This window comes from Fistularia commersonii, chromosome 18 (assembly GCF_037954325.1).
Source record: "Fistularia commersonii isolate RoL2024-O1a breed Wild chromosome 18, RoL_Fcom_v1.0, whole genome shotgun sequence".
NCBI classification, from domain to species: domain Eukaryota; kingdom Metazoa; phylum Chordata; class Actinopteri; order Syngnathiformes; family Fistulariidae; genus Fistularia; species Fistularia commersonii.
The window spans coordinates 13621423-13646291 of NC_141301.1; the positions used below are offsets into that span (position 1 = coordinate 13621423).

At 47.3% G+C, this 24869-nt stretch overlaps 5 protein-coding genes and 1 long non-coding RNA gene across 11 annotated transcripts; 3 read left to right on the top strand and 3 right to left on the bottom strand.

Annotated features, from left to right (window-relative positions):
- Positions 1-920: 920 nt before the first annotated feature.
- Positions 921-11424, top strand: gfm1 (G elongation factor, mitochondrial 1). The gene is made up of 18 exons (XM_086164092.1): positions 921-1098; positions 1207-1353; positions 1459-1591; positions 2518-2722; positions 3168-3284; positions 3494-3644; positions 3771-3925; positions 4024-4108; positions 5094-5231; positions 5391-5492; positions 5610-5666; positions 5785-5922; positions 6277-6359; positions 9806-9968; positions 10064-10208; positions 10286-10446; positions 10566-10619; positions 10956-11424. The coding sequence occupies exons 1-18, from the start codon at positions 1024-1026 to the stop codon at positions 11085-11087; spliced, it is 2241 nt and encodes a 746-aa protein (XP_086020218.1). The 5' UTR covers positions 921-1023; the 3' UTR covers positions 11088-11424.
- Positions 6433-11974, bottom strand: lxn (latexin). Of its 2 annotated transcripts, none has more exons than XM_086164093.1 (7): positions 11530-11974; positions 8995-9171; positions 8847-8909; positions 8150-8324; positions 7918-8054; positions 6936-6998; positions 6433-6760 (listed from the first exon to the last, which is right to left on the bottom strand). In XM_086164093.1, the coding sequence occupies exons 1-7, from the start codon at positions 11683-11685 to the stop codon at positions 6593-6595; spliced, it is 939 nt and encodes a 312-aa protein (XP_086020219.1). In that variant the 5' UTR covers positions 11686-11974; the 3' UTR covers positions 6433-6592. The 2 variants fall into 2 exon arrangements, with proteins under 2 accessions (XP_086020219.1, XP_086020220.1); XM_086164094.1 differs by lacking the exon at positions 11530-11974 and adding an exon at positions 9408-9543.
- Positions 11975-13080: 1106 nt separating this feature from the next.
- Positions 13081-16878, bottom strand: neu4 (sialidase 4). 2 transcript variants are annotated; one of them, XM_086164524.1, is made up of 4 exons: positions 16815-16878; positions 16085-16290; positions 15626-15881; positions 13081-14588 (listed from the first exon to the last, which is right to left on the bottom strand). In XM_086164524.1, exons 2-4 carry the CDS (start codon positions 16283-16285, stop codon positions 13573-13575), a joined length of 1473 nt encoding a protein of 490 aa, XP_086020650.1. In that variant the 5' UTR covers positions 16286-16290; positions 16815-16878; the 3' UTR covers positions 13081-13572. The 2 variants fall into 2 exon arrangements, with proteins under 2 accessions (XP_086020650.1, XP_086020651.1); XM_086164525.1 differs by lacking the exon at positions 16815-16878 and having other exon boundaries at positions 16041-16103.
- LOC147224484 (uncharacterized) lies at positions 14508-17057 on the top strand. The gene is made up of 3 exons (XR_015107457.1): positions 14508-14695; positions 15660-15884; positions 16127-17057. It is a non-coding gene; the product is annotated as an uncharacterized LOC147224484 (long non-coding RNA).
- Positions 17058-19139: 2082 nt separating this feature from the next.
- wdr53 (WD repeat domain 53) lies at positions 19140-21295 on the top strand. Of its 4 annotated transcripts, none has more exons than XM_086164529.1 (4): positions 19140-19200; positions 19335-19386; positions 19736-20230; positions 20306-21295. In XM_086164529.1, exons 3-4 carry the CDS (start codon positions 19742-19744, stop codon positions 20969-20971), a joined length of 1155 nt encoding a protein of 384 aa, XP_086020655.1. In that variant the 5' UTR covers positions 19140-19200; positions 19335-19386; positions 19736-19741; the 3' UTR covers positions 20972-21295. The 4 variants fall into 4 exon arrangements, with proteins under 4 accessions (XP_086020655.1, XP_086020656.1, XP_086020652.1 ...); XM_086164530.1 differs by having other exon boundaries at positions 19152-19200; positions 19733-20230; XM_086164526.1 differs by lacking the exon at positions 19335-19386 and having other exon boundaries at positions 19156-19200.
- Positions 21296-21620: 325 nt separating this feature from the next.
- Positions 21621-24847, bottom strand: srprb (SRP receptor subunit beta). Its single transcript, XM_086164531.1, has 7 exons — positions 24607-24847; positions 24257-24351; positions 24095-24172; positions 23772-23854; positions 23484-23620; positions 23331-23385; positions 21621-22944 (listed from the first exon to the last, which is right to left on the bottom strand). The coding sequence occupies exons 1-7, from the start codon at positions 24770-24772 to the stop codon at positions 22734-22736; spliced, it is 825 nt and encodes a 274-aa protein (XP_086020657.1). The 5' UTR covers positions 24773-24847; the 3' UTR covers positions 21621-22733.
- Positions 24848-24869: the final 22 nt, after the last annotated feature.

A 24869-nucleotide genomic window follows, 5' to 3' on the forward strand; every position in this document is an offset into this window, starting at 1 on the left:
AGCTCAAATACACAGCGGGCCAAAATTCAAAACTAGGATAAAGTCGCAGGCCAACATTGATATTTCTTGAAAAAAAAACGTCCTCCAGATGTAACAATGAACCTTTTCATTGGGACCTAAAGTGAATATGGAACAAGCAAAGCTTCATTCTATACAACATATCACTTAATATTGCACATGTGCAAAATTCAAATTAATCAATGGCATTAATTTCTTAAATAACAATTAAATGAAACTTGTATGCCTCTTTATTCACAGCTTTCTGAATTAAATTTCAACAACAACCTTTTTCCACAGGCTAGTAATAAATGTAAAAATAAACTAACAATAATAAATCAATTAACTAATAATCATATTCTTCAATGAACGTGAAACCATTCAAGCCCATGTCTTGGAGTGGCAAAGAAAAGTGCATAAAGAAAGCGGCTATTATAGCTCAGTTTGCTACACACTGATCTACTCTGCCTTTCTTTTTGCCATTTATTGACAACTTTATTGGACTTTATTTCAATTGCGAGTTGATGTTCTTTTAAGTTGATCACCCTACCACTGCCACTGAGTTAAATTGAGTATTTTACGTTTTCCATTAATGTTTCTTGTTTAATCCCAGTGTTTGAATGAAGGGATTTTTAAACCTCAAAACCTTCTTTTCTCTCTCTTTCTCTGAAAGGGCCTCCAGGCCTCAATCTCTGGCACACAGGCGGCACCAGATTGCTCTATTTTCAAACACACAACATTTTTTCTTCTCTTTTCTCTTTCTCATACTCAGTTTTATCTTTCCCGAGAAAATCCTCCTTGTTTGAATCCCCACAACGACTGTTTTCTCTACCACAACTCTCCCTTCTTCTCTTTTGGACAATCGCAATTATTGTTCTTCGGACTGTTTGTCCCTTCTGGGCTTCCGTAGACCCGGAAGTGATGTTTCATGACAGCGGTGCTCTGGCGTGACATTCACCGGGTTGTTGGGGTTGTGTAAAAGCAGGAACATCACCACCCGGTGTCCGACAGATACATTTTTTGAAAATGAGAGTGCTAAAAGCTGCCCTTTATTTGGCAAAAACGTCCATTCTCGCCCCGAGAAGCGCTACTCTCAAAAAGGTAATGCTAACCGCCAATGCCAAAATTAGTGATGAGAGTATAAGCCGACGCCGTCCAGTCCGTAAACATTTCGAAAGGGTTTAAAGTCCTCCCTGTCGCCTCGAATAGGTGCTCATCTGCCGGTCATGCTCCTCCGGTGTCCTCCCCAACGAAAGGATACGCAACATCGGGATTTCCGCGCACATCGACTCGGGGAAGACGACCCTGACCGAGCGGGTTCTCTATTACACCGGTCGCATAGCGGAGATTCACGAGGTGCGCATTGCTAACTTGTTTAGCTAGCAATGCATCAGTATTCTGATATTTTTTTGTCGTTGTCGAGGGAGAATTTGCACATTGTCCTCCGTTCCGGGTCTGCAGGTGAAGGGGAAGGATGGTGTCGGTGCCACAATGGACTCCATGGAGCTGGAGAGGCAGAGGGGCATCACCATCCAGTCAGCTGCTACCTACACCATGTGGAAGAACCACAACATCAACATCATCGATACGCCAGGTCGATTTAGAAGGGAGGGAGAAACGATTTGCTTGGATGTTTATTACTTTTTGTAAGATCGCCGGTGGCATGTTATTTTAATTCATCCACGACAGAGCCACTAACTGAATGTTCAGCTGTGAATACTGGGAATTGGCAAAGGGGCCTCAATTTCATAAACCTTATCCATATTTAGCAAATGTCCTCAAACTTCCCCTTTTCTATTGCCGTTTCTTTTTTAAATCTCATTTAATGTCTCCCAGCAATGAAAAGTCTCTAAACTGTTGCCAGAGTTACCAACGATCACTTGTCTTTCCATGGTAACAGACAACTATATTTTCTGGTCAACACCTACTCACGATTCACTAACATCCAACCAAACATGCTGGCTTGTGTAGAAACCAATTTTTATGTCAAAGTGTAATGCAAAGACAATAGCCCTGCAGTGGTGGCACTGACACAGGGGAGGCAGACTGCAACGAACAATTTTTTTATTTGATTGCATTGCTTTTGTTTAGAAGGATCATCTATGATACGATATCCCACAGTGATCAAATCAGTTTTGCTGATTTCTTTTTCTTCTCATGGGAAAATCTAGAATTCTCCTTGTAGAAAATAACCCAGAAAAATAGCTGTTGTTGTGAGGTACATTTGGAAAGGTTTGACACTTTTCTCATGGGCAAAGGGGAGATTATGCTGTAACGTCTCTTCTAGACTGACTGATCGATTTTTCAGTGTCAGTGAGCCAACGTTTAAATCTCCATGTGGGCAGAGATTCCCAAGAATAAAATCAGATTTAATCAAATCACTGAATAGAATAAGGCTGCGCACAGGAGTCCCGAAGTGGTTCACTCATGAACCACTCCTTTTTTTCATTTAATTTGCCAGCTGTCCCTTTTTAGATTCCTTCTGCATTTCTAGAACTTTGCCACCTGTGGTTTGCTCAGGTCATGTGGACTTCACCATCGAAGTGGAGCGAGCGCTGCGCGTGCTGGACGGAGCCGTGCTGGTTCTCTGCGCCGTGGGCGGAGTCCAGTGTCAGACCATGACAGTCAACCGGCAGATGAAACGCTACAGTGTCCCTTTCCTCACCTTCATCAATAAGCTGGACCGCCTGGGGGCCAACCCGGGCCGGGCCCTGCAGCAGCTCAGGTAATGTACAAACTGAGATTCAGGTTAACCTTCATCCACATGAGCCAAACAAGGTGAGGGATCTTTAGTTTTTGCATTTGTATGACAATGATAATTTAATCATTCACTTAAACGGTCATGAGAAAACTCACAGTTTGCGCAAAAATTGTCTCTGCTCTGCTGAATTCAGTTGACCGTATTAATCCAGTTCACTTTTTTGTAGTACACCACGCTCAGAACAAGGTAAAAGTGTAGCAAGAGGTAGCAAAGCCCACTTCGGACACCAGGATTGAGTTTCAAACTAAAGTCATAGGAGTTCATAGAACATAGATAATCAAAATAACAGACTTGGACTGTTATACTTTGACAGCAATAATGCACTGTTAATATTTTGATCCACACAGTCACAGATTACAACCTTCTCTGTTGTGTTTGCTGTCCGATTCACCTTCTCTTTCCTCTTCAGAACTAAACTGAATCACAACGCATCCTTTGTCAACATCCCCATGGGTCTGGAGGGAAACATGCGCGGCATCATTGACCTCGTGGAGGAGAGAAGCTTGTACTTCGATGGGCCGTTCGGGTGAGGGATGAGAGGTGTTAAAAACCACAACATAGCAGTTATTGATCAGGATCACATCGGTGAATGAAAGAGCTACATCCCATAGATGTGAAGAAAACCCGTCAACATTAAAACCGCCACTTTCAGCTTCTGATAATCCCTGCCACACATCTGGTCCGGGTCCTGAATTCTATTAAGCTGCTTCAAATTGTTCTTTTCCCGGCCTGCAGGCAAGTCATCCGCTACGATGAGATCCCAGCGGATTACCGCGCGGAGGCTACGGACCGGAGGCAGGAGCTGGTGGAGTGTGTGGCCAATGCTGATGAAATCCTGGGGGAGATGTTTTTGGAGGAAAAAATTCCAACCAACGCCGATCTGAAGGTTTGCATGTCCATCTTGTTGTTCAGAGTGTGCTCAGAGTTTCTTGTGAAGATGACTGACAGCTGAACTGGATCGGGAACACTCCAGGCGATGGACCATGTATCTGACTTATTATTCTTCTGCCAGGCTGCGATCCGCAGGGCGACGGTGCAGCGTCTCTTCACTCCGGTGCTGGTAGGAACCGCTCTGAAAAACAAGGGGGTTCAGCCTCTCCTGGACGCCGTACTCGATTTCCTGCCGAACCCCACAGAAGTCAAAAACTACGCCATCCAGAATGACGAGTGAGCGAAGGCCGCCCGCGTCGAGGACGCCGCCGTCGCGGCTTCACTCGTCGCAGCGACTTTGAAAGGCTTCAATGTAACGTCTGCTGTTTTTGCAGGGATTCCAGTGAAACACAGAAGATAGAGATGGACCCCACGAGAGACCCCGCAAATCCGTTCGTTGGTCTGGCCTTCAAACTAGAGGTGGGATATCATGGAAACTGCTCAAACATGGCGCTAGCACAATGCTTCTCAATTATTTTCTGTCATGCCCCCCCGGGAAGAAGAAAACATTTCGCTGCGATTATAAATAGTATGCAGCAAAGAATAACTTTACTAACAGTCTGTAACAGAAAAGATTTAAAGTGCATCAATTTGCTTGAGATGCAAAAATATTCAATCCTTATTTCAACTATAAAAATGTTTTGACTAGTGAACCATTGATAATGAAAAATAAAATTAAATAAAATCAATAAATATTAATAATAATAAATTCACATTGACGGTAGATGCACCAGTCTTTCCTCGTCTCCCACCGTAGTCGCAGTGAAGCTAAGCGCTAGATACGCTTCGTCATATTTCCTCGTCTTAGCTTTCGATGTTTGTCTCATCTCTGTCTCTCGTCGCCTTTCTTATCATCCCTGTTAAATATTTTTTCCATGGTGTCTCTTGAGGGTCTGTTCACTGCACTTCATATCTCCTGCTCCGTGGTGTGTGTGTGTGTGTGTGTGTGTGTGTGTGTGTGTGTGTGTGTGTGTGTGTGTGTGTGTGTGTGTGTGTGTGTGTGTGTGTGTGTGTGTGTGTGTGTGTGTGTGTGTGCGCGTGCTCAGTGCAAAAAAACAAACCTACACTCTAAGCATGTTCCCCACTATTTGAGAAGCAATGTGCTAGCATGACTGCTGGCTGGCGTCATTATGCAGAGTTCTAAAAAAAAAAAACAATTTCCATTGAGCACATGTAACGGGCATGCACGTTTCTGTGGATCTTAACAAAACCGCCTGCGTGGATTTGTTTGAAACCAAAACATTTGCATGTAGCTTCTTGTTTCCCAACTGATGCAAATATGTACCGCTGGTGATTTTAAATACCGTGTGTGATTTGATTTGCCAGGATGTGTCCTTACTTGCATACAGAGACAGCAAATGACATTCCGGTCACCAGTGTGAAAGTCTTTTCCCTTCCCACACAGGCAGGAAGGTTTGGTCAGCTGACGTACGTGCGGGTCTACCAGGGCTGCCTGAAGAAGGGCGAGTACATCTACAACACGCGCACAAGCAAGAGAGTCCGAGTTCAGCGGCTGGTCCGGCTGCACGCTGACCAGATGGAGGTAACAGCTCCGACTGACTGACGTCTTATTTCCCCCATGCTTTTGGCCCAAAAAATGTGAATACAGTATAATATTCATATTGTGTACAGACAGAATAAGACATTCAGGTCATTTTGTTCCTGGTATTCCGCATTATTTGCATGTTTGGTTCCCTCTCAGGACGTGGAGGAGGTGTACGCCGGAGACATCTGCGCTCTGTTCGGGATCGACTGTGCGAGCGGTGACACTTTCACCTCCAGGACCGGCGCAGATCTCTCGATGGTGAGCACCTCTGATTTTAAATTTTCTAGCCTGCATTTCAATTTTTTTCAATTTTTTTTTACATTTTAACATTTTTCCCAACCTAATTCCTCATTTTATTTGTTTATTACCCTTCAGGAGTCTATTCACGTTCCGGAGCCGGTCATTTCCATGTCGATGAAGCCGACCAACAAGGTAACGTAAATAGCAACGTGCTTCACTTCAATGACGGACTAAAGTCACCCGTTTTTGCTTTTCTCAATTTTTTTTTTTTTTTTGGTTTTTTTTTTTTTTCGCCCTCACTCTCCACCAGAACGACCAGGATAAATTCTCCAAAGGCATCAACCGTTTCACCCGGGAAGATCCAACATTCAGAGTCCACTTCGACACGGAGAGCAAAGAGACCATCATCTCGGGCATGGGCGAGCTGCACCTGGAGATCTACTCCCAGGTACCAAAGAGAAACCTGCTCCGAGACAAAACTCTTTTCATGTTATATCGTGAATTGTGTATGATTTCCAACGCAGAAGCGTTATCACCCAAAGGGGAGACCTGCTTTTTTTTCGTCTTTTAATAATCTTGGGCGTTGAGATACACCTGCGATATAAATTGTGCAACTGTGAGTTCTGACATCCATCCCCCCCAAGTGTCGTGTAACAGAATCTTTGTTAATCATGTATAGGGGAGCCCCCCCCAACCCCCAACACACACACACACACACACACACACACACACACACACACACACACACCCTGAAGAGTACAGTAGATCAGCTCTGAGGTTGTGTGTGTGTGTGTGGTTTCAGAGGATGGAGAGGGAGTACAACTGCCCCTGTGTGATGGGAAAGCCCAAAGTTGCTTTCAGAGAGACTATCACCAGCGCCGTGCCGTAAGTGTTGACATAAGTGCACACACACACTCACACACACACACATACACACGCGAAACTGCACAGCTGGAGATGAGTGTGTGTAAATGGTTTATTTAGCTAAAATATACTTCAACCCAAAAGTTGCTAAATGATAGGATGTGGTCATGATTTTGCCATTTCGACCTGAAGGGCCAACTCAAGGCATCAGCAGCATCTCTTGCTGAGCAGTTTTTTAGCCTCGTTTAGACAAATCAAACATCCTGCTGCGCTTGTACGGTATGAGTCTCCAGCCCGTCAGCGGTTTTTTCAGTGCTCGGAGGGTCTTCACAGTGGTGGCAGTGCGGCAGCTTCTCCATCTGTAGCACTTTGACTCCCTGCGGTGGAGACCAGGTGACCAGCAGCTTCCAGGGAACAATGTCCTGCAAAACAAAAGCCGTTATTTTTGGTCACTTTTGCTTTCTGTCAGAAATTGGCTAGCATTTATTTCATGAATTAAAGATGATAGATTTAATGGCGTCCCCACGCTACTTCTAGACAAGAGTCTTACCAAGAGAAAGCGTATGGTTGTAACAGTGTTTAGATAAATAAAGTTACCTGGGACACCATGTCGTGCAGCAGCACGTGATAGGAAAACCACAGCTGATCATCCTCAGATGCCTACAGGGCAAAAAAAAAAAAGATAGATACATAACACAGTGTTTCCCAGTGTTTCCCAGTGACTCCTGTGTTTCTTGGCACACCAAGTCTGCATTTTCCAACTTAAACTGTCATACAGTTTAAATGACACAATACACCCCGTTGTGTTAGTGTGTGTGTGTATGTCATTTGAACAACCAGGGCTCGGGTGGGTAAAATCGAAATCCTATTTTCTGATATGGACTCGCAACAACCGTAGGATTGTACGCATGGAAAGGCCAATGTGACCCGTTCTGTCAGAAGATGACACTAGGTTAATAATGCAATATATGATATTATATATAAATATAATACACACAAACTCAAACTGCTAATCAATAAAGGAGACCTACATACGTATTTATATAAGTATGAGATGAGATGAGAACAACTTTATTTATCCCCAAGGAAATTGTTGTGCCAGAGTTTCAAGCAAAAACATAACAATAATAGATAATAGTAGGAGGGAGGGAGAATAAGAAATACAATAAAATATAAAGTGTCAAGGTTAAGGCTATCAAGTGTTTTAAGGTCTTAAGTACAAAGATTTGAAGATTCCCTGCGGCTGAGGGAAGAGGAATTAAAAAGTCACACATAAAAGATATGTATGTGTGAGCGTATATATGTTTATTTGTACGTATTTATGTGTGTGTGTGTGTGTGTGTGTGTCTCTCTCTCTCTCTCTCTCTCTATATATATATATATATATATGCATGTGTGTACATATATACGTGTGTGTGTGTGTGTATATATATATATATATATACATACACACACACACACACACATATATATATATATATATACACACATATATGTACATATGTACACGCGCGTGTGTGTGTGTGTGTGTATTCAAAAAGCCTGTGTGTCACAGGTTGTGTTTCCACGGGTGACTCACCAGCTGCGTGACATTGGCCACCTGGGCCATGTTGTACAGAGTCTCCTCGGTGGACTCGTTGAGCATGACGGAGCCGGAGGCCACGGCTCCCAGGTGCCAGAGGGGCTTCATGTCCGGCTCTATGTGACCGTAGCTGTCTGATGGCCGCAGCGTCGGTGCATCGGGGAAAAGGTTACTCGGCCGGCAAAATTAATCTCATTTAGTCGGTGCGTCACTTGTGTTTTGCACCTACCCGGCAGATTGTGTGTCGATAGGAATTCGTCGCTCGTTTTGTACTTGAGGTACAACGCTTGTTCCTCGGCTTCGGTGTCGGATTTTAGCAGCTCATCACACAAGGTCTGGACCTGCGGCGAACTCTGACCTTCCCCTCTGAGAAAAAGAACCTCCGCGGAGCATTTCGTCGTCATCTGTAGCATTTGAGTGAAGCAGCGTGAGCGAGGAGAAGGAAGAAGAAGGTGGAGGAAGGAAATGTAGTTTCAATGAGAGAGCATTACAATGTGTTTGACAGAAAAAAAGGCTTGTCTGGATGTTGTCATGGAAACCAGCGAGTTGGCTCAGTGGCTGGATTTTAGGCAAACACCTGGTCTCTGAATTCGCCCTGTGGTAGATCTCATCTAGCTAACTTGCGTTGCCAAACCTGGACCAGAACCGCACATTTGTGCAACGGCACCGTCAACTTGTGCTGCGTTCAAGACCCGCCATAAACAAAAGTCACCTGAGCCCCTTTCCACGGGACACCACAGTTGCCGTCCAGCTGAGGCTGGGCTGGAGGCGTCTGTGTGGGTGTCCACCATTTCCATCTCAGAAATTGGATCAAGTTTGGAGGCACGTTTCTGAACACCGCTGGAAACCGGCGATAGAGAGTGGAGGTCCCTCGGTCGGAAACGCTTCAACCTTGTCTCATCTTATGATTAAAAGCCGTTCCTTACATTCCCGACTACCCCCTGGACGGAGAGCTCCAGCAGGTATCTCCTCCCGGACTCCCCTGAATCCTGGAGGAAAGATCGGAAAGCGTCAGGTCAGCCGTCCCGTCACAGCTGAACGACAGGAACAGTAATTGATCGACAGGTGTCAGACCTCCACGCTGCCTCTGTGGACCTTCTGCAGGATGAAGAGCCTGTAGGGGGAACCGTAGCGGGTGTTGAGGTAATGCTGCACCACCTTGGCCGCCCTCTGGGCAGGAAAGTGAGAGGGATTGAGCTCTCTGGTTGCCATATCCTCCTCCTTTCCCGTGTCCTCCAGGAGACTGATCAGCTGTTGTTCAGGAGAGAAAAGAGAGCAGATGTGAGATGTAGGAATGGGAATCCATCAAACCACAGAAGAGGCAGGAGCAGGGATTGGTTCCCAGGACTTTGACCCTCAGCTTTCAGCCAGGTGGGGCCGCCGTCTCAGACTACTTTGTCTGAGAATGAATGAAATCCGGGGGAAAGAAAAAAAAAACAAAATGGAACAATTTTCCAGAAATGTGCAGCCGAAATGGGCATTTGTACCGAGGGGAAACGTGGCGTCGCTTGTATCCGGAGCGCACAGGCCGCCTGTCCGTCACTAGTCTTCGCTTACGGTCCTTATCGGCTCAGCGTTCGCTCGGCGGCTCCTCATGGAAGCGCAACTTTACTTCCTCCTTCCTTCCACAGAGCCACTGCGAGAGAGAGAGAGCCGCCCCCGTTTAAAGAGACAGAGCCGCTCCTGGTCTGAACGGGCTGAGCGGCCTTCCGCAGATGGTCCGGTTGGTCGGATCAGTTGGTGCTGCAGAGTTGCAAATAATGCTTATTTTCGGGGCTCAATGTGCAATCCTAATTCGACGTTTCAACGGCTAAAAACGTATCGATCCACGGGTTTTATCCCAAGTGGCCTCAACATGTGGACGTTTTCTCTCCCTGCGCAAAAGGTTCGACTTCACCCACAAGAAGCAGAGCGGAGGTTCGGGGCAGTACGGCAAAGTGATCGGCGTTCTGGAGCCCCTGGAGCTGGAGAACTTCACCAAGCTGGAGTTCGAGGACCGCACCGTGGGAACCAACGTCCCCAAGCAGCTGGTGCCGGCTGTGGAAAAGGTCGGCGCCTGTGTTTTCCGTTCGCTGTTTGCGGTTCACCGGCGGAATACATTTCAATACTAAGCAGACTTTCCCCTAACATTCGCGGGGCGCAGGGATACAGGGACGCCTGTGAGAAAGGACCGCTTAGCGGCCACAAGATCTCAGGGGTCCGATTCGTCTTGGAGGACGGCGCGCATCACATGGTGGACTCCAACGAGATCTCCTTCATCCGTGCAGGAGAGGGCGCTCTAAAGCAAGGTGAGCCTCACACAATGGCTCCTTTATTCAGAGCTCTCCCGCGGGGATTCACGCCGGCTTCGCTCTGCGCCCCGCAGCTATGGAGAAGGCCAGCACCACCATCCTGGAGCCCATCATGTCGGTGGAAATCGTGGCCCCGCAGGAGTTCCAGGGAGTTGTTATTGCCGGGGTAAACCGTCGCCATGGAATCATCACGGGACAGGACGGGGCCGAGGGGTACTTCACTCTGTATGCTGACGTGAGTCACGAATTTTCTCCTCAGTGTTCCACAACAGAACGTCCTCATTGTTTATTCTCCCGCTCGGGTCGCCCGGGGCGTGACGTCGGCGCTAATTCCAAACACATTTCTTCCGACAGGTTCCTCTCAACGACATGTTTGGTTACTCAACAGAACTACGCTCCTGCACTGAAGTAAGAAAAACAGGCCTTCCCTTTCATTCAGAACCACAGTATAAACACGGGCGCGCCAGACGCTTCCCCGATTTGCAGAATCGCTATCAAAAATCGCCATCCCTGATAGGATTGATAAACGCAACAAATGCACGACACGTGACAGAAAGCTGGCTCTGCGCCATGCAGTTTCAAAAGCACCGGATGAAAGATTTTTGATAAGAAAAAAAAAGCAAAAAAAAAACATTACAAATTCCATCCCTGAATGTCACCCGTTGGCAGATAAGATGAGATCGGATAGTGTTTACATTCTACGCTAGCGCGCAAGCTAACGCTTGTTTCTGTCCCTGGAATCAGGGCAAAGGCGAATACACCATGGAGTACAGCAGATACCAGCCCTGCCTGCCGGCCACACAGGAGGAACTCGTGCACAAATACTTGGAGTCCACGGGCCAGCTGCCGGCCAAGAAGACCAAGTGGAAGAACTGAAAGCCGTGAAAACGCCCCGCTCGTTACATGAACTTTGACCTCGCGACCATCCGTCACCCCCGTCGTCGTTTGCGGCGCTGCAGCAAAACTCGATTCTACCTTGTAGATAATTTTCTGGCCGTCCGTCGCCACGTTGTCCCGGCTCCCCCACGGTGACAAACGTATTTATTGATTCCTGATTTTACCACGAGTTCCCCTCTTCGCTGTGCGGCCATCCTTCCAAACTTTGCGAGAACTAACTCGGTATTTCGACTCAGGCTTGTAATGGTTTTGTACTGTGTACAGAATGGGCCCTGTGGAATAATGACTGCAAAAATACAGAAACATGTTTCTTTTACCTGTACTGTTTGTTTCTTTTTTTTTTTAAACCTCTGTACTTTAAATTCTGTCTTAAGCGTGAAGGCTACTAGTAAACACAACCGGTGACCTGCTTTCCTCTCACCTGTGGGAAGACGTCCACCGTTTCCACCGTCTCCGGTATGCTGTTGGGAAGAATCAGCACGTCTCGTGCGACCGCGCCATCCGTGCCCGTCTGATTCGGCTGTCCGATCGTCGCTCCGGCTGACACGACAAGAAGGATGACGATCCTCAAGATCATTTTAGAGGAAGCCGTGGGACACAGATGCTAAAGCAGAGGAGCGGCGTCGGAGACCAGTCCAGTCAAGGAGCTCGGGCTGCAATGACCGTCCGAGCAGAGGGCGTTATGTAATCGAGGAAGAGGGAGGGAGGTGTGGAAAGGAGACAGTCCAGATCCCGTCTTCTTGCACAATCTCTTGTTTTGTTTTGTTTTTCTTCTTAACAAAACAAGCTGCCCCGCTCGCGATCTGCTCTATCTGGCATCCACCGTACTCGTTCTCCACGTCCTCATGCAACCTAATTAAAGCGTCAGCCGCTCGCCTGAGCGGCTGATAAGTTCAGGGGCGGTGAGTTTTCCCACCGGAGCCGCGGCAGCTGCTGAAGGTCACGTGATTGCGATTTCGAGGGGACGCAGCCTTTTCCGTGCTTATCTTTCCGTGAGATTAAACGTGGAGAGAGAGGGGGTTCTCAGAAAGCTCCGTCGGACGCGTCCCGGCGAGCAAAGCACGGATTCGACCCGGGAAAGGATTTCCTGACGTTCCAGTTGTGTAACATCATCAGACGCCTGCAAAACACTTCATTCAGACCTACATGACAGTCAAGGGCCGTCCGTTGGGTCAAAGACCAGAAGCACGGATTCCGTTCTGCTTTTCTTTGGTTCTATTTACATGATTAAATCCTCCCACACTCCAAAAACATGCAGGATGCTGATCTATTTCTCTATCTGATGTATGAATGAGCGAGCGAATGTCTGTTGCGAGGGTGAACCCCGACTCTCGTCCAGCCGGAACAGGTTCGGGCGCCCCGTGACCCCGTGTGCAGGGTAAGCACCAAAAAAGTAAATTATATATATTTGTGTGTTAAAACAGGCTGCCATCGGTGTAATTTCTGTGTGTGGGTAAAAGGGTCTGTTCACGGTTGCTAGTAACAAATCATGTTTACTCGGGTTGTATTTGAACATATCGGGTATTTACATTTATTTTCATTTGATAATTATCTTTACTCTCACCCGCTACATTTCACACGGTTATACTTTTACTCGGTTTCGACACATATTCGAACATTCAGATATTTTGTGCTTTTGCTGGAATCTCACAAAAGTAGCTAACATCCATCTTCATTTGGAGGAGCATAAAATACCACCAGAACTGTGGAGGTTCTGTGGCAACTGGACTTGAATTTCATCACTTGAAGACATTTCACCCCTCATCCTCTTCTTCGGTTCTCAAGAAGAAGAAGAATCGATTCAAGTCCGGTTGCCAAGAGGAGAAGATTTTGACAAGAAACCAGAAGAACTTGTGATACTTCCAAGGAGGCCCGCTGGTGGACACCTCGCACCCTCCTACTATTTCCACATTTACTCACTAATCAAAGCATTTGAGGGAAGGTTAATTTCATTTTTTTGTTTTTGAACGTCCTATTCATTCCGTTACAGGCACTAAAAATAACATTGATTAACTGCACAATCCCGGATGGGGAGATTTTGCTGTTTGATAAGAAGGACACCTCCTGGCGGAGAAATAGCACAATTATTCATGCAAGAAAGTGCTCAGAAGTCGAGTCCTGGAACGCAAAGCCAGAATCAACCACGACGTCCTTCAGAGAGACGGGAGAAAAGCTCAGGGTTCTGGGAAACTTTTTTTTTTTTTTAATGACAACGTCACCGTTCTGCAAAATCGACAAATGCACAACACGGGAGCGGGATGTACACGTACTCCGCCGAAATGTTTGACATCGTCCCCGGGGCACACAGTGTTTTCCGGATAAGATAACCCGTATCCACGACGTACGAAGACACGACGGCCGCGTCGCTCGGCGGAACAATCAGTACACCGTTAAATAAAACAGATGGAGAAATGTAAGGGTCAGTGGCGGCGATTAAAAAAAAAAAAAAAAAAAAATCCGTATATCAAGACACACTGCAAAGCTTCCTCAGCTTGCTCTTCTTCCTCCTCTTCTTCACGTGCGGCACATCTTGGAGGCCGGTCCGTCTGTCCGAGCACCTGCAGTTCGTCTGGGGCGCCTGGCGAGGAAGATTCTGGTGCTTCCGTCCGTCCTCGCCGCGCCTCCCGAACCGCTCGCCCCGCGGCAGGTTGTCTATAAGCTCGTAGAGGGTGAAGATGCTGAAGCAGATCTCGTCGTAGGCCGTCGCGGTGCCGCACTCGAACAGGCAGGCGAAGGCCACCGCCGGCGGGGCGCCCGGCGACGGCGGCAGCTCCAGGTAGGCCAGGTCAGAGTAGGCGCTGGGACCCTCATAGATCACCCAAGGGCCGCGCCAGCTGTCGGGATCCCGGGGGAAGAGGCTGAGGAAGACGCCTAGATCCTTGCGTGCACTGGTCCACGTTGGGTGGGAGTACACCACCCAGGTGGGGGTGAGGAAGTCTGGAGAGGAGCCTCCATTAGACGCCGGAGGGCTGTTAGAGACAGAGGGGGGAGACGGGGAGTGAAAGTGAGACCTGCAGGGTGTCCAGTGTCTGGTGTGCTGTTTAGCCTGTAGAAAGTGATTGTCAAGACATAAATGTAGGGGGGCTGGAAACCCCACAATGCTACCATGGCAACCATTTCTAGGCTCCACCAGGCGCTGCACCAGCTGGCCCTCCTGAAACACCGCTCCGTCATCCAGACTGAGGGCCTGCACCCTGTAACCCAGCGGGCTGCGGGCGTTACAGTACAACACGTTAGTCCCGTCCTCCTCGTCCACGGACGCCATCTGACACTCGACGCTCTCCGGGCCCGGCACCGCCGCCCCGAAGCGCCAGCTCCGCCCGTGGGTGTCGCTGTGGAAGCAGAAGGAGTGGGGAGTGGTCTGGCACAGCTGCCCGAAGCACTCCTTGCATTCGATGTGGTAAGCGTAGGCGGGAATCAGCAGACGGCCCGACTTCAGCTGGATGCCGTGGCCCGGACCCAGAGCGAAGGTGGCCCACTCTGCCAGGGAGAGGAGAGACGGACGGTCAGCGCCGAGCGGCCTGAAGCTCGCCGCGAACAGGTCCTTGTGATGATGACCCGTGAAACGGTTCTGGTGGGGTTTCTTGGTTGGTAATCTTTTCCTTGTAGGTCTCAGCTTATTTGCATCCTGCTTATTTTTGTTCCTTTATGTCACTGCTGTTGTCACTCTGTTTATGTTCCTATCTTTGTTGTTGTTGTTGTTTTGGTTGTCTATTTTCACTCTGTCTCTTTTTTTCTGCTTATTTTTGTTTATTTATGTCATTGCTGTTGTCACTCTGTTTATGTTCCTATCCTTGTTGTTGTTGTTGTTTTGGCTGTCTATTTTCACTCTTACTGTCTTTTTTTTCTGCTTATTTTTGTTTATTTATGTCGTTGCTGTTGTCACTCTGTTTATGTTCCTATCTTTGTTGTTGTTGTTGTTGTTTTGGTTGTCTATTTTCACTCTTACTGTCTCTTTTTTTTTCATTCTATCGTCCGTTCTTATCCTTGTTGTTGTTGTTCTCTGCTGTCTTTTTATTTGTCAATGTCTTTTGAGATCTTCTAATTGTCTGTATTTATGCACTCCTCAAAAAAACAAAGGGAACACTAAAATAGCACATCCTAGTTCTGAATGACTTAAATATTCTTATTAAATACTTTGTTCTTTACATAGTTGAATGTGCTGACAACAGAATCACACAAAAATGATTCATAAAAATCAAAATTATGAACCCATGGAGGTCTGGATTTGGAGTCACACTCCAGATTAAAGTGGAAAAACACACTACAGACAGATCCAACTCTGGTGTAATGTCCTTAAAACAAGTCAAAAACAAGTGGACTGTTTGATTTCACAAAAGCGTGAATCACTTGGCGTTGCATTGTGTTGTTTAAATGGTCCCTTTATATTTTTGAGCAGTATTTATATTCATATTTATTTGCACTATAACTGTTAAGCTGCTGTGACAAAAGAATTTCCCCAATGGGGATCAATGATGTTAATCTTATCTTACTTTAATCCGACGACCGGCTCCCACCTTTGATGGTGTCTCCGATGACTCTCTTGGTGAGGTCGGTGACCGGAGTCCAGGTGTCGCCGCCATCGGTGCTGGAGACGTAGCAGAGGCGGGTCACGTTCTTCCCGGTCACCAGCTGGTAGGCCTCCGAGGTGTGACCCAGCACGGCGATGAAGAAGAGGAAGAGGGTGCCGGTGAACTCGTCGTACACGGGGCAGGGGTTCATGGAGCGGTGGCCCGGCAGGAAGGCCGTCCCCAGAACGCGCATGCTCCCCCACTGGTGAGAAATTCAAGTACACCCGGAAAAACAGATGCTTTGTTATGTTTTGTTTCTTGATTCTAGTTCCGGTAACATTACACTCTGTCATGCAACTGTAAGTGAGACGTCCAGATGTTTATCATGAAATGAAGCTGTCGGTTATTTCTACATCTTTACTTGTTAAAGCTCTCCATGTTTTCTCGGGCTCCCGGCCCACCGACCTCCACGTAGTTCCTGTAGAACGTGCCCTTCTTCATGACCAGCAGGTGAGCCTGAGAGTCGGACGGACTGAGCCTCTCCTCGCAGAAAGCCAGGAAAGAGTTGGAGCGGGTCAGGTAGAGCAGCGCCGGGACCCTGTACGTCACCCCGTTGTGCTCCTTGTGGAAAAGGACCGACCTCGCCGGAAAATACGGGGACCTCATAGTCTCTGCCGGGCGGAGATGCCACTTTGTTACAGATATGCAAAAGAACACAACTTTGCAGGGAGCGATAGGCCGTGGCCTTCGTGATACAATAAAAGATAAAATATTGTCGTCTCCCCTCCTGCGGCCCTCGGCGACTTCTCGGCTAACAGCAACTCCACTTTCGCCATTTGGAAAAAAACAAGTCAACTGACGATTCCGAAGGAGGGATGCATTGCACTTCCTGCAGATAATGAACTACAAGCTCAAGAGTTTGGAGGATAACTCTCATAATTTGTTTGTTTCAGCAGAGGACACCACCGGCTAAAGCACACCCCCCCTCCCTCTGGTGGGAGTCGGTGTGGAATTCACACACAGTGTATTCACCCGTCAGTCAGCCTGTGAGAAAACGCACATCGTCCACGTTCGAGCGCCGACGCATCGACAAAAACGTGTCTGTTCAACAAAAAAAAAAAAAAGATGAATTCTGCGTAAAAGCGCGGTACGAATAAAACGCGAAGAGAAAGGGAAGCGTCCGCAGGGTACTTACATGTACGGACCTCTGAGAGAACCGCTGCCGCTTTGTGAGAATCGACAGTGTGTCAGCGTTTGAATGTGTTATGGTGTGAAGTGTGTGTTGCGTGTATTTTTGGGTCTGAAAGCGATGGCCTCCTCTCTCTGCCCCCTATTCAGCGCCGCAGCGTGGCGTGCTGCTCACTGACCCAGAAATGGACCACACTCATCACATCTAGAGCTTTGGATGAATCAGCGCAGAGAGCGGCCATTGTGGAAGTGAAGGCTAGGTGAGGGGGTGGGTTTGGGGGGGTGGAGGGGTGAGTTCGGGGGGTCGGGGGGAGGGAGGGGTTGTTGTTCTCAAAAAACAAATTGATGAGTTGCCGCCTCTGTGTTCCATCTGCTTTCATTTTTCATTTTGCACGGAATCGGGGTGTTTGAATTGTCTGTTGATGGGCGAATGCGGGTCAAGGCAACGGCGTACTGCATGCCCCCCTGCGCGCGTACACACACACACACACACACACACACTCTGCAAAGTAGAGCATTGCAATGAAATAATCACATAATTACTATAACGGAGATCATTAACGTTCACATTGAAATCTAAATAAAAGGATTACTGCTCAAAAAAATTAAGGGAACGCTTAAACAACACAATGTAACTCCAAGTCAATCACACTTGTGTAAAATCAAACTGTCCACTTAGGACCAAGTTTGGACTTGTTTTAAGGACATTATCAGCCTGTAGTGTGTTTTTCCACTTTAATTGTGACACCAAATCCAGACCTCCATGGGTTAATAAATTTGATTTCCATTGATCATTTTTGTGTGATTGTGATGTCAGCACATTCAATCATGTAAAGTAAGTATTGAATAAGAATATATCATTTATTCAGATCTAGGATGTGTTATTTTGGTGTTCCCTTTATTTTTTTAGCAGTGTATAAATATATGTACATCTTTTTTTTTTCTTACCGGTATGTGAAAATTCTCATTATAAAATATTCAAGATACCTATATATAATTCAAGGTACCTATTTCAGGTTTATCCTTTTTATTCCATAGCAATGTCAATGATTGCGTTATTGTAAATTAAAAATTAATACTGTATGAATCTTATCCTCAAGCTGGATCAAATATTTCCATCGCCAATCTGATGAGGTAATAATTATTCAAATTTTATAACAATACGGCGTACTCTTCGGTCCTCCAGAAACCGCTCATATTTTTGTTTCAAATTGACTTCTTATGCACGAGATGTCTTGTAATTCAATATAAAATCCATTTTCTTTTCCTTTTTCCTTCTTCTCGCCTTCTGACCTCTTTATTAAAACCTCCCTGAGTGTTCTTATTTTTTCATGCACTGGTCTTTCCCGACCAGCTGAATTCCCAAAGACAAATGTGCCTCTTGTTTCTGCAGCGCTTTCTCCCAGTCATCACACACACACACACACACAAACACACACACACCTCGCTTTCCTTCACCTTCCCCGATCTGGGTCATCAGTGACGGTTCGGATCACGGACCTCAGTTTGCTCATTATGACCCGTGATTTGCATTTTGTCCGGGCAGCTCTGCGCATTTCTACCTTGTTCCAGACCGAATTGAAATGCCTTGCTGTCACTGCGTGATATCATCGCTGCAAACCTATACGATGCTTCTGCCTCTGTGCTGGATCTTCAATCTGACCTTGATAATCAAATGTTGATTTTAACTGCCACATTGTCGACCCCCCTCCTTTTGTTTATTTCTCGGCCTTTCGCGCTGCTGGAACCTGCCGGACACATACGAAGGTGACCTTTTCCCCTTTATGAACCGGACTTGACACGGCGGACAGTAGCTTGTGCAGCAGATCCTGATATGTTGCAGCCTGATCGGGCAGTTCAAATAGCTGCCTCACACACACACAGTTTCACACACACTCTGTTGTTATTTTGCTTCATGCGGTGAGGGAAAACAAGCAGTCCCTGCTGGGCACGGTTTGCGTTTGGGTTACAGAACAGACTCCCAATACTCCGGATGTCAGATTGGCCCCCTTCTAACCCTCTCCTCTTACGTTCAATATGAGAAATGTATTTGAAGAAAAAAAAATGATCAGTGGAGGAGAAAGGAATCAAAAAAACATCCAGAGAGGAAGGTCCCCTATTCAACAGGGTGAAGATGAAACTTTGGAGGCACGAAAAAAATACAAAACTAGACGTCAGTTTCATCTAAACGCAGAAAAACACTAAAAAAACAACAACACATAAAACGTGAATTTTCGATTCTTTAGACTGAAAGACTTTGTTTTCAACGCGCTTCATTTCGTCAGAACACATAAATATGATGTCTTTCCTGGGAAGCTTGTTTTGTGACGTCATCAAAGTGCGACGCGTCCACATGGCCGCGAGCCCGGGCGCCTCTGACAGCGTCTGCTCAGGTAGCAGAAACCTTCGCTTTTCTCACTAATCTTCGAAACAAGTATTCACGTCGCTATGTTCACTTAAAATTAATAGGGTGAAGTTTATTTAATTTTATTTATTTTTGTTTGTTTGTTTTGCCGGCGATGAACAGCGGAGGAGAAGCCCTGCTGGTGTTTACGCCGAGCGAACACGGCGATATTAAGGTTTAATCAGAGACAAAAAGTGGTTCACAGAGTGAAGTCAACATCTATTTTCATTTAAAATACACCAGAATACAAGCAATGGTTGTCAAGCAATTGACATTTCTTTCCTCTTAACCTCAATAAGAGTGTTAGTTGCTCTTTCAAATTGCATGTTTGTAGAATTCTCTTCTCTATGAGGAAGTTAGTATTCGTATTATTGGTCTACAACGTCTGTAATGTTTCATAATTATGAACGATTTCTCCTGAAGAGATAAATCTGCTGCTTTGAGGACGGATTAGAAGTTGATGGTGACTGTGGGAGCTTCACTTATGTCCAACAACACCAAGACCTTGCATCTGTTCTCAGCAGATCACCATGGCTCAGCAGTGGTGTGATGGCCACTCCACGTCCATCCTGTGTGTTGGGGCCTCTCCGGGCCCCGAGGGCCTCCTCGCTTCGGCCTCTGAGGCCGGAGAGGTGGCTGTGTGGAGCCAGGAAGGAGCGATCCTGGGGCGACTGGCCTTGGCAGGCAAAGAGGACTGCACCGGTGTGGCGTTTACGCCCGCGGCTCCGTGTCTGCTTTACGTGTCTCACGGAGAGACGGTGAGCGTGCTCGACCCCCGAAACCTGAAGGGCCCGGTCGAGGAGTTCGGCGGCGCCGGGGAAGAGGAGATCAACGCTTTGGCTTTAAATGAGACCGGCTCAGCCCTGGCTGTGGCCAGTGACTCCGGGGCCATCAGGGTTTTGGAGCTTCCGGGAGGAAAGGTGTGCCGGACTCTTCGCAGACACACAAACATCTGCTCCTCTGTGGCCTTCCGGCCTCACAGGCCCAACAACCTGGTGTCTGCCGGACTGGACATGCAGGTGAGGAAACAAGATGGTCGGCGTCGTGCGCGAAAACGTCTCCGAGCTTCTCTTTGAGCTTTGCTAATTGTTTAGGTGATGCTGTGGGGCCTGCAGAAGACCCGCCCTCTCTGGTGCGTCAACCTCCAGGATGCGGCGGAAGAAGCCGAGGACCAGCAGCAGCAGCGACGTCCGGGTCAGCTTTTCAACCCCCCGCTGGCCCACTGCGTTTCCGTGGCGAGCTGCGGGAACGTCGTGGCGTGCGCAGCGGAGGACGGACGCGTGCACGTGATGCGAATCGGCAGCGGTTCCAAACTGGAGGAGCAAGGGGCGGTGAAGGCGCACAGTCAAGGGGCCTCCCAGGCTCATTTCGTTCATTTCCTCCCCCAGCCGTACTGGCTGGTGACGGGGGGGAACGACGGGCGGGTGGCTCTCTGGGACGTCAGCAAGCACCCGGCGGTGACGCCTGAGGGAAAGAGCCGGACGCCAGGGCCGGCGGCCCGACACCGGAAGAGAAGGCCGAAGAAAAAGGGGAAATCCCAGGGCGAGGAAAAGACGGTCGAGGCAGAGGAGGGCGAGGGCGAAGCGTCCGCCGGGGCGGAGGAGGTCGGAGAGGAGAAGTCCGGGCCGAAAGTGAGCATCAGCCACGGGGACAAGGTGAACTGGGTGTGTCCTGCTCTGCTCAAAGGGAGCGCCAGCGTGCTGGTGGCAGACCAGAGCTCCACGCTTACCGTCTACCCTCTGTCTCAGCTGGAGGTCTGAGCACTTCACACTCTCGCCCGACAATCCTCGGAGTGCCGTTTCTCCCCCGTGTTTTAGATCCTAACGCACGTCTAACTTTTTATGTACTTTAATCAAAGTGTGAAATGTGCCAAAGCTATTTCCGGTAAAGCCGGGATATTTTCGGGAACGTTATAGATGTGTAATGAATATCGTATTAAGCATGTTTTCGTCCAAGTATTTTAAAAAAGGCAGATCGTGCAGTTAAAGGCCGGGACGGGAAGTGTGAAGCAAACAGAAGGCGTGCAGCTGCACGCCCAGGCCTGTCACACGAATTGAAGGCCGAATTAAACCCCGTGTTAATGTTCATCTCCCCTCTCCGTGACATATTTAAAACCTAAAAGGAAAAATATTGACAAAATTAGAATGACGTGACTAGGAGGTTTGATCTTCGAGGTGCAGATGCTTTCCCTTTGCGTTCCAAGAGATTCTACAGATTCCTTTTCTTCCTTTCTCCACCGTCTGAACAGCTGGTTCAGTGAGAAGCGTCCGATGGACGATTAGGAAGTGACTTTTATACGCTTATTACTGACATCCTGTCTTAACTTTAGAAAAAAACACTGCTTCTAAAAGTGGACTTTGACAAACTTAATGTCGGTCAGACGAGTTAACAGTCAGTGATACTCTGAGAGCTGATAAGCTGACATTCTGTCTTTACTGAGCTCAATATGAAACAGCAAGCAAACAGTTGTGAAAATATTCGACAGGTTGTTTTAGGCAAGCTTTTCACATTTTTTTTTCATTTGCTGTCTAACACTGAATTTACCATTTTGAGGAACACGCAAACACACTCCAGCTATTTAGAAATTTGGACCATTTGGTTTTTAATGTAACGCTGCATTAAAAAAAATACACCTTGTTAATACCTTGTTATTGTCGGAGCAATGCTGCCTGTCAGCCGACACCCTGCAGGAACACTCAGACCCGGGGTTATGTTTTACAATAACCATCTGTTTCGCGAGTTGACCGGAACTCCTGTGCTATTTATTAATGTGCAGTTTACACACTGGCGGTGTGACATTCACTCATCGGTGTAAAACTGGTAATCTGATCTGGCGGGCTTCTAGTCTCTCGGGCCATAAACACCAGATGGGCTCTGCATCTCCTTTAAGTGCTTACTTTGATCAAGTTCCGGGTCTTTTCTATTTAAGAGTCAAAACCAAATCTTGTTCTCTGCGGACTCCTATATATGGATAAATAACTTGCAGACGCTCTGCGTTTGCAACATTCTTTCACAGCTGCTGTCGTTTTCCAACAACCAAGGCATTTTCTGCAATCAGGAAAAAAAAGGCACACTGATTGTCCAGGTTACTAAAATGCAACTTGTATCTACTTTAACTAAACCTGACAGCTCAAGCACTCAATTAGAAAAGAAAAACAAAAAGGGAAAGCCTAGTCATTTTCATACACTGTCAAGAGGAGGCTTTAAGGCAACAAAAAAAAAAAAAAATCTTTACAGTTGATGTTCACAGGATTTACAGTGAAGCAGCCATTTCCGATGTTGCTAAGCGCGCTGACGGTGTGCTACATCATTATTCAGCTTAAGTAACGTCCATTTTTCTGTCCGCTCCACTGAAAGGGTTTCATTTCAGCCACCTTCTGATGTGAGGCTGAAATACTGATTCACAGACATCCTTGAGTTGTTTTTTTTCTTTTTGGTAACTCTTCGGTTACCAAGGTGATGGTTGACGCTGAGGTGGTCTAAAGCGAGCTCGGAGTCTTTGAGGAAATCCTTTACCGAATCTCACAGCTTGGCCAAGCTTTTCTCCAAGTTCTCAATGTCCGCGTCCCCTTCGTCCCCTTTGCTGCCCCGGGCGCTGCACTCCAGGAACTCCACCTTCAAGGGCAGCTGGCTGAACTCGAAGTCCTTGCCTCTCTTCCCCAGATACGTGCTGCCACCAACTGAGCCGTCCTGGGAGCTGAGAGCTGCCGAGCGAGTGACTCGCAGTGTGTTCCTAGGAGAAGTCGACAGGACGACGCTGCTCATTTCCACAATACCACTTCGACGGGCAGCAACACAATAACAAGAGGCCACTCTCGAGCCATTACTCTATTCTAAGCAATATTCTTTATAGACCGAATATATAAATACTGTTCGCAAAACGTGTGGCAACTATCAAAAGGACCAGCTGCAAGGAAAGCCACATTCATAGTCATGGATCTGACTTCACTGACAAGAAAACACCAAATATAAGCTAAGAGTTGGTAATAATTCAGAGAGTCACTGTTCTTACAAAATGCATTAAAAAAAAAATAAAATGAAATAAAAGGAATGGAAATCGATTTCATTCAAACTGATAGAAATCATAAGACTATATTTGACAATAAAGGGGTTACTTACAGCTCCTTTTCCAGTTGCTGTTGGATCAGTTTGGCTGATTTTGCCATAGTGATATCTGCAAGACCAAAATCTGCCCGATAAGTGACAAAATCCAACAAGTGACACCCGCAAGCAGCTGAAGACCTGAGCTGCGGCGAGGAACCGAGCCGTCACCTTGCTTGTTGCAGGCCACCAGGACACCTGGCGCGTTCCTGACGACGATGCTGTCCGTCAGCAGGACGTACAGGAACTCCGCCACGTCCCTCACTTCCTTCTGGAAGATAGCGCTGTCCACCACAAACACGATCGCTCTGAAGAGACCAGGGGTGTGAGACGTTTATTAGAAAAGTCCACGGAAATTCCCATCAAACAAGAAGTGGGTCAGAACTGATCCCTGATGAAGACCCGTATACGTCCTGCACTGGTCTTAACACAATGCTGTGCAGGTAGTCCAAATCTTACCTGGCTGCAGACTTGAACTTCTCTAGGTACTGAGGCCGGAGACTATCATGACCTGGCAGGTCTATCAGAGTCCAAGTGCTGCCCTGGAGACATGAGGACATTTAAAAAAAAGTATAGTTAAGATAATACTTTATAGATCGCCATAGGGGAGATTCGTCTGTCACAGTGGCGCAACAATGACAATATCAATAAATCTAAATAAAAAAGACAAGAAATAGCAAAAATAACAACAAGGATAATAAAAGACAAGAGTATGAAAAATAAAACAATATTAGCATTTAAAGGCAATCCAGCAAGGGGGTTGTAAACAACACCGGACCGACCCTGTCGTTCTTCGCCTTGTACGGGGCGCTGCTGTCGGTGATGGAGGTCTGGGTCCGCTTGAACTTCCCTGACACCAGCTGCCGGACACAGGTAAGCACCGTCAGGTCACAAGTGAAGCCCGGGTCTCATTGCAAACGCTGTTCCCTCCCGCTGGGACTCACCCGGCTGAAGAGGAGAGTCTTTCCCGAGTCGCAAAGGCCGACCAGCAGCACGGAGCTCCGGACTGTTTTGCTGCTCAGGAAGTATTTCAGGAAAACTGTCGGGGGGGAAACATGTCAGCAGCGCTTGCAACGGGGAGCTCCCGAGCCTGCTAACAGGTTTGCTAACCGGCTTTTAAGCTACTCACGAAAGGTTAAATCGCGACAATGGGTCAACTGCAATCGTTTAAAGCCCCGTTAGTGAAGGTCATTTCGAAACAGTTATTCAAAGAATGGTTTTGAGCCTACGCTAAACTTTAGGCCTAGCATGCGTAGCTAACATGCTAACGCTAGCGGCTACTGCCACTTCTTACCACAGGTGACGACAACGACGGCCAGAGCGACCACGACTCCGATCAGGAAAACCGGGTCTTGGTCCTCCAAATATTCTCTTATACTTTCAATGTACTGATCAAACGGCGTTTCTTCGTTCTCCACATCTATTTTCTCCCCCATCTTGCCGGCGTCGGTTGCCTCCATCTATCCGTTTCAAAGTAAATGTGTGTGCAGGAGGGACACGTCTCCTTCCTACGGGTGCCTGCAGAGCTCCGTCCTGCCGATAGGGGGCGCTGTCACA

What these genes read in the sequence shown, in the direction of transcription:
- gfm1 (XM_086164092.1), top strand. Translation starts at nt 1,024, where the DNA reads ATGAGAGTGCTAAAAGCTGCCCTTTATTTGGCAAAAACGTCCATTCTC. An exon ending in GTCTGGCCTTCAAACTAGAG is followed by an intron (nt 4,109 to 5,093) that starts GTGGGATATCAT and finishes CTTCCCACACAG; the next exon opens with GCAGGAAGGTTTGGTCAGCT. An exon ending in AACTACGCTCCTGCACTGAA is followed by an intron (nt 10,620 to 10,955) that starts GTAAGAAAAACA and finishes CCCTGGAATCAG; the next exon opens with GGCAAAGGCGAATACACCAT.
- neu4 (XM_086164524.1), bottom strand. Translation starts at nt 16,285, where the DNA reads ATGAGGTCCCCGTATTTTCCGGCGAGGTCGGTCCTTTTCCACAAGGAG. An exon ending in TCTACAGGAACTACGTGGAG is followed by an intron (nt 15,882 to 16,084) that starts GTCGGTGGGCCG and finishes ATTTCTCACCAG; the next exon opens with TGGGGGAGCATGCGCGTTCT. An exon ending in CATCGGAGACACCATCAAAG is followed by an intron (nt 14,589 to 15,625) that starts GTGGGAGCCGGT and finishes TCTCCCTGGCAG; the next exon opens with AGTGGGCCACCTTCGCTCTG.
- wdr53 (XM_086164529.1), top strand. Translation starts at nt 19,742, where the DNA reads ATGGCTCAGCAGTGGTGTGATGGCCACTCCACGTCCATCCTGTGTGTT. An exon ending in CTGCCGGACTGGACATGCAG is followed by an intron (nt 20,231 to 20,305) that starts GTGAGGAAACAA and finishes CTAATTGTTTAG; the next exon opens with GTGATGCTGTGGGGCCTGCA.
- lxn (XM_086164093.1), bottom strand. Translation starts at nt 11,685, where the DNA reads ATGATCTTGAGGATCGTCATCCTTCTTGTCGTGTCAGCCGGAGCGACG. An exon ending in TCCAGGGGGTAGTCGGGAAT is followed by an intron (nt 8,325 to 8,846) that starts GTAAGGAACGGC and finishes CAAATGCTACAG; the next exon opens with ATGACGACGAAATGCTCCGC. An exon ending in ATCGACACACAATCTGCCGG is followed by an intron (nt 8,055 to 8,149) that starts GTAGGTGCAAAA and finishes TGCGGCCATCAG; the next exon opens with ACAGCTACGGTCACATAGAG.
- srprb (XM_086164531.1), bottom strand. Translation starts at nt 24,772, where the DNA reads ATGGAGGCAACCGACGCCGGCAAGATGGGGGAGAAAATAGATGTGGAG. An exon ending in CGTCGTTGTCGTCACCTGTG is followed by an intron (nt 24,352 to 24,606) that starts GTAAGAAGTGGC and finishes CCCCCCCGACAG; the next exon opens with TTTTCCTGAAATACTTCCTG. An exon ending in GGTGGCCTGCAACAAGCAAG is followed by an intron (nt 23,386 to 23,483) that starts GTGACGGCTCGG and finishes TTGGTCTTGCAG; the next exon opens with ATATCACTATGGCAAAATCA.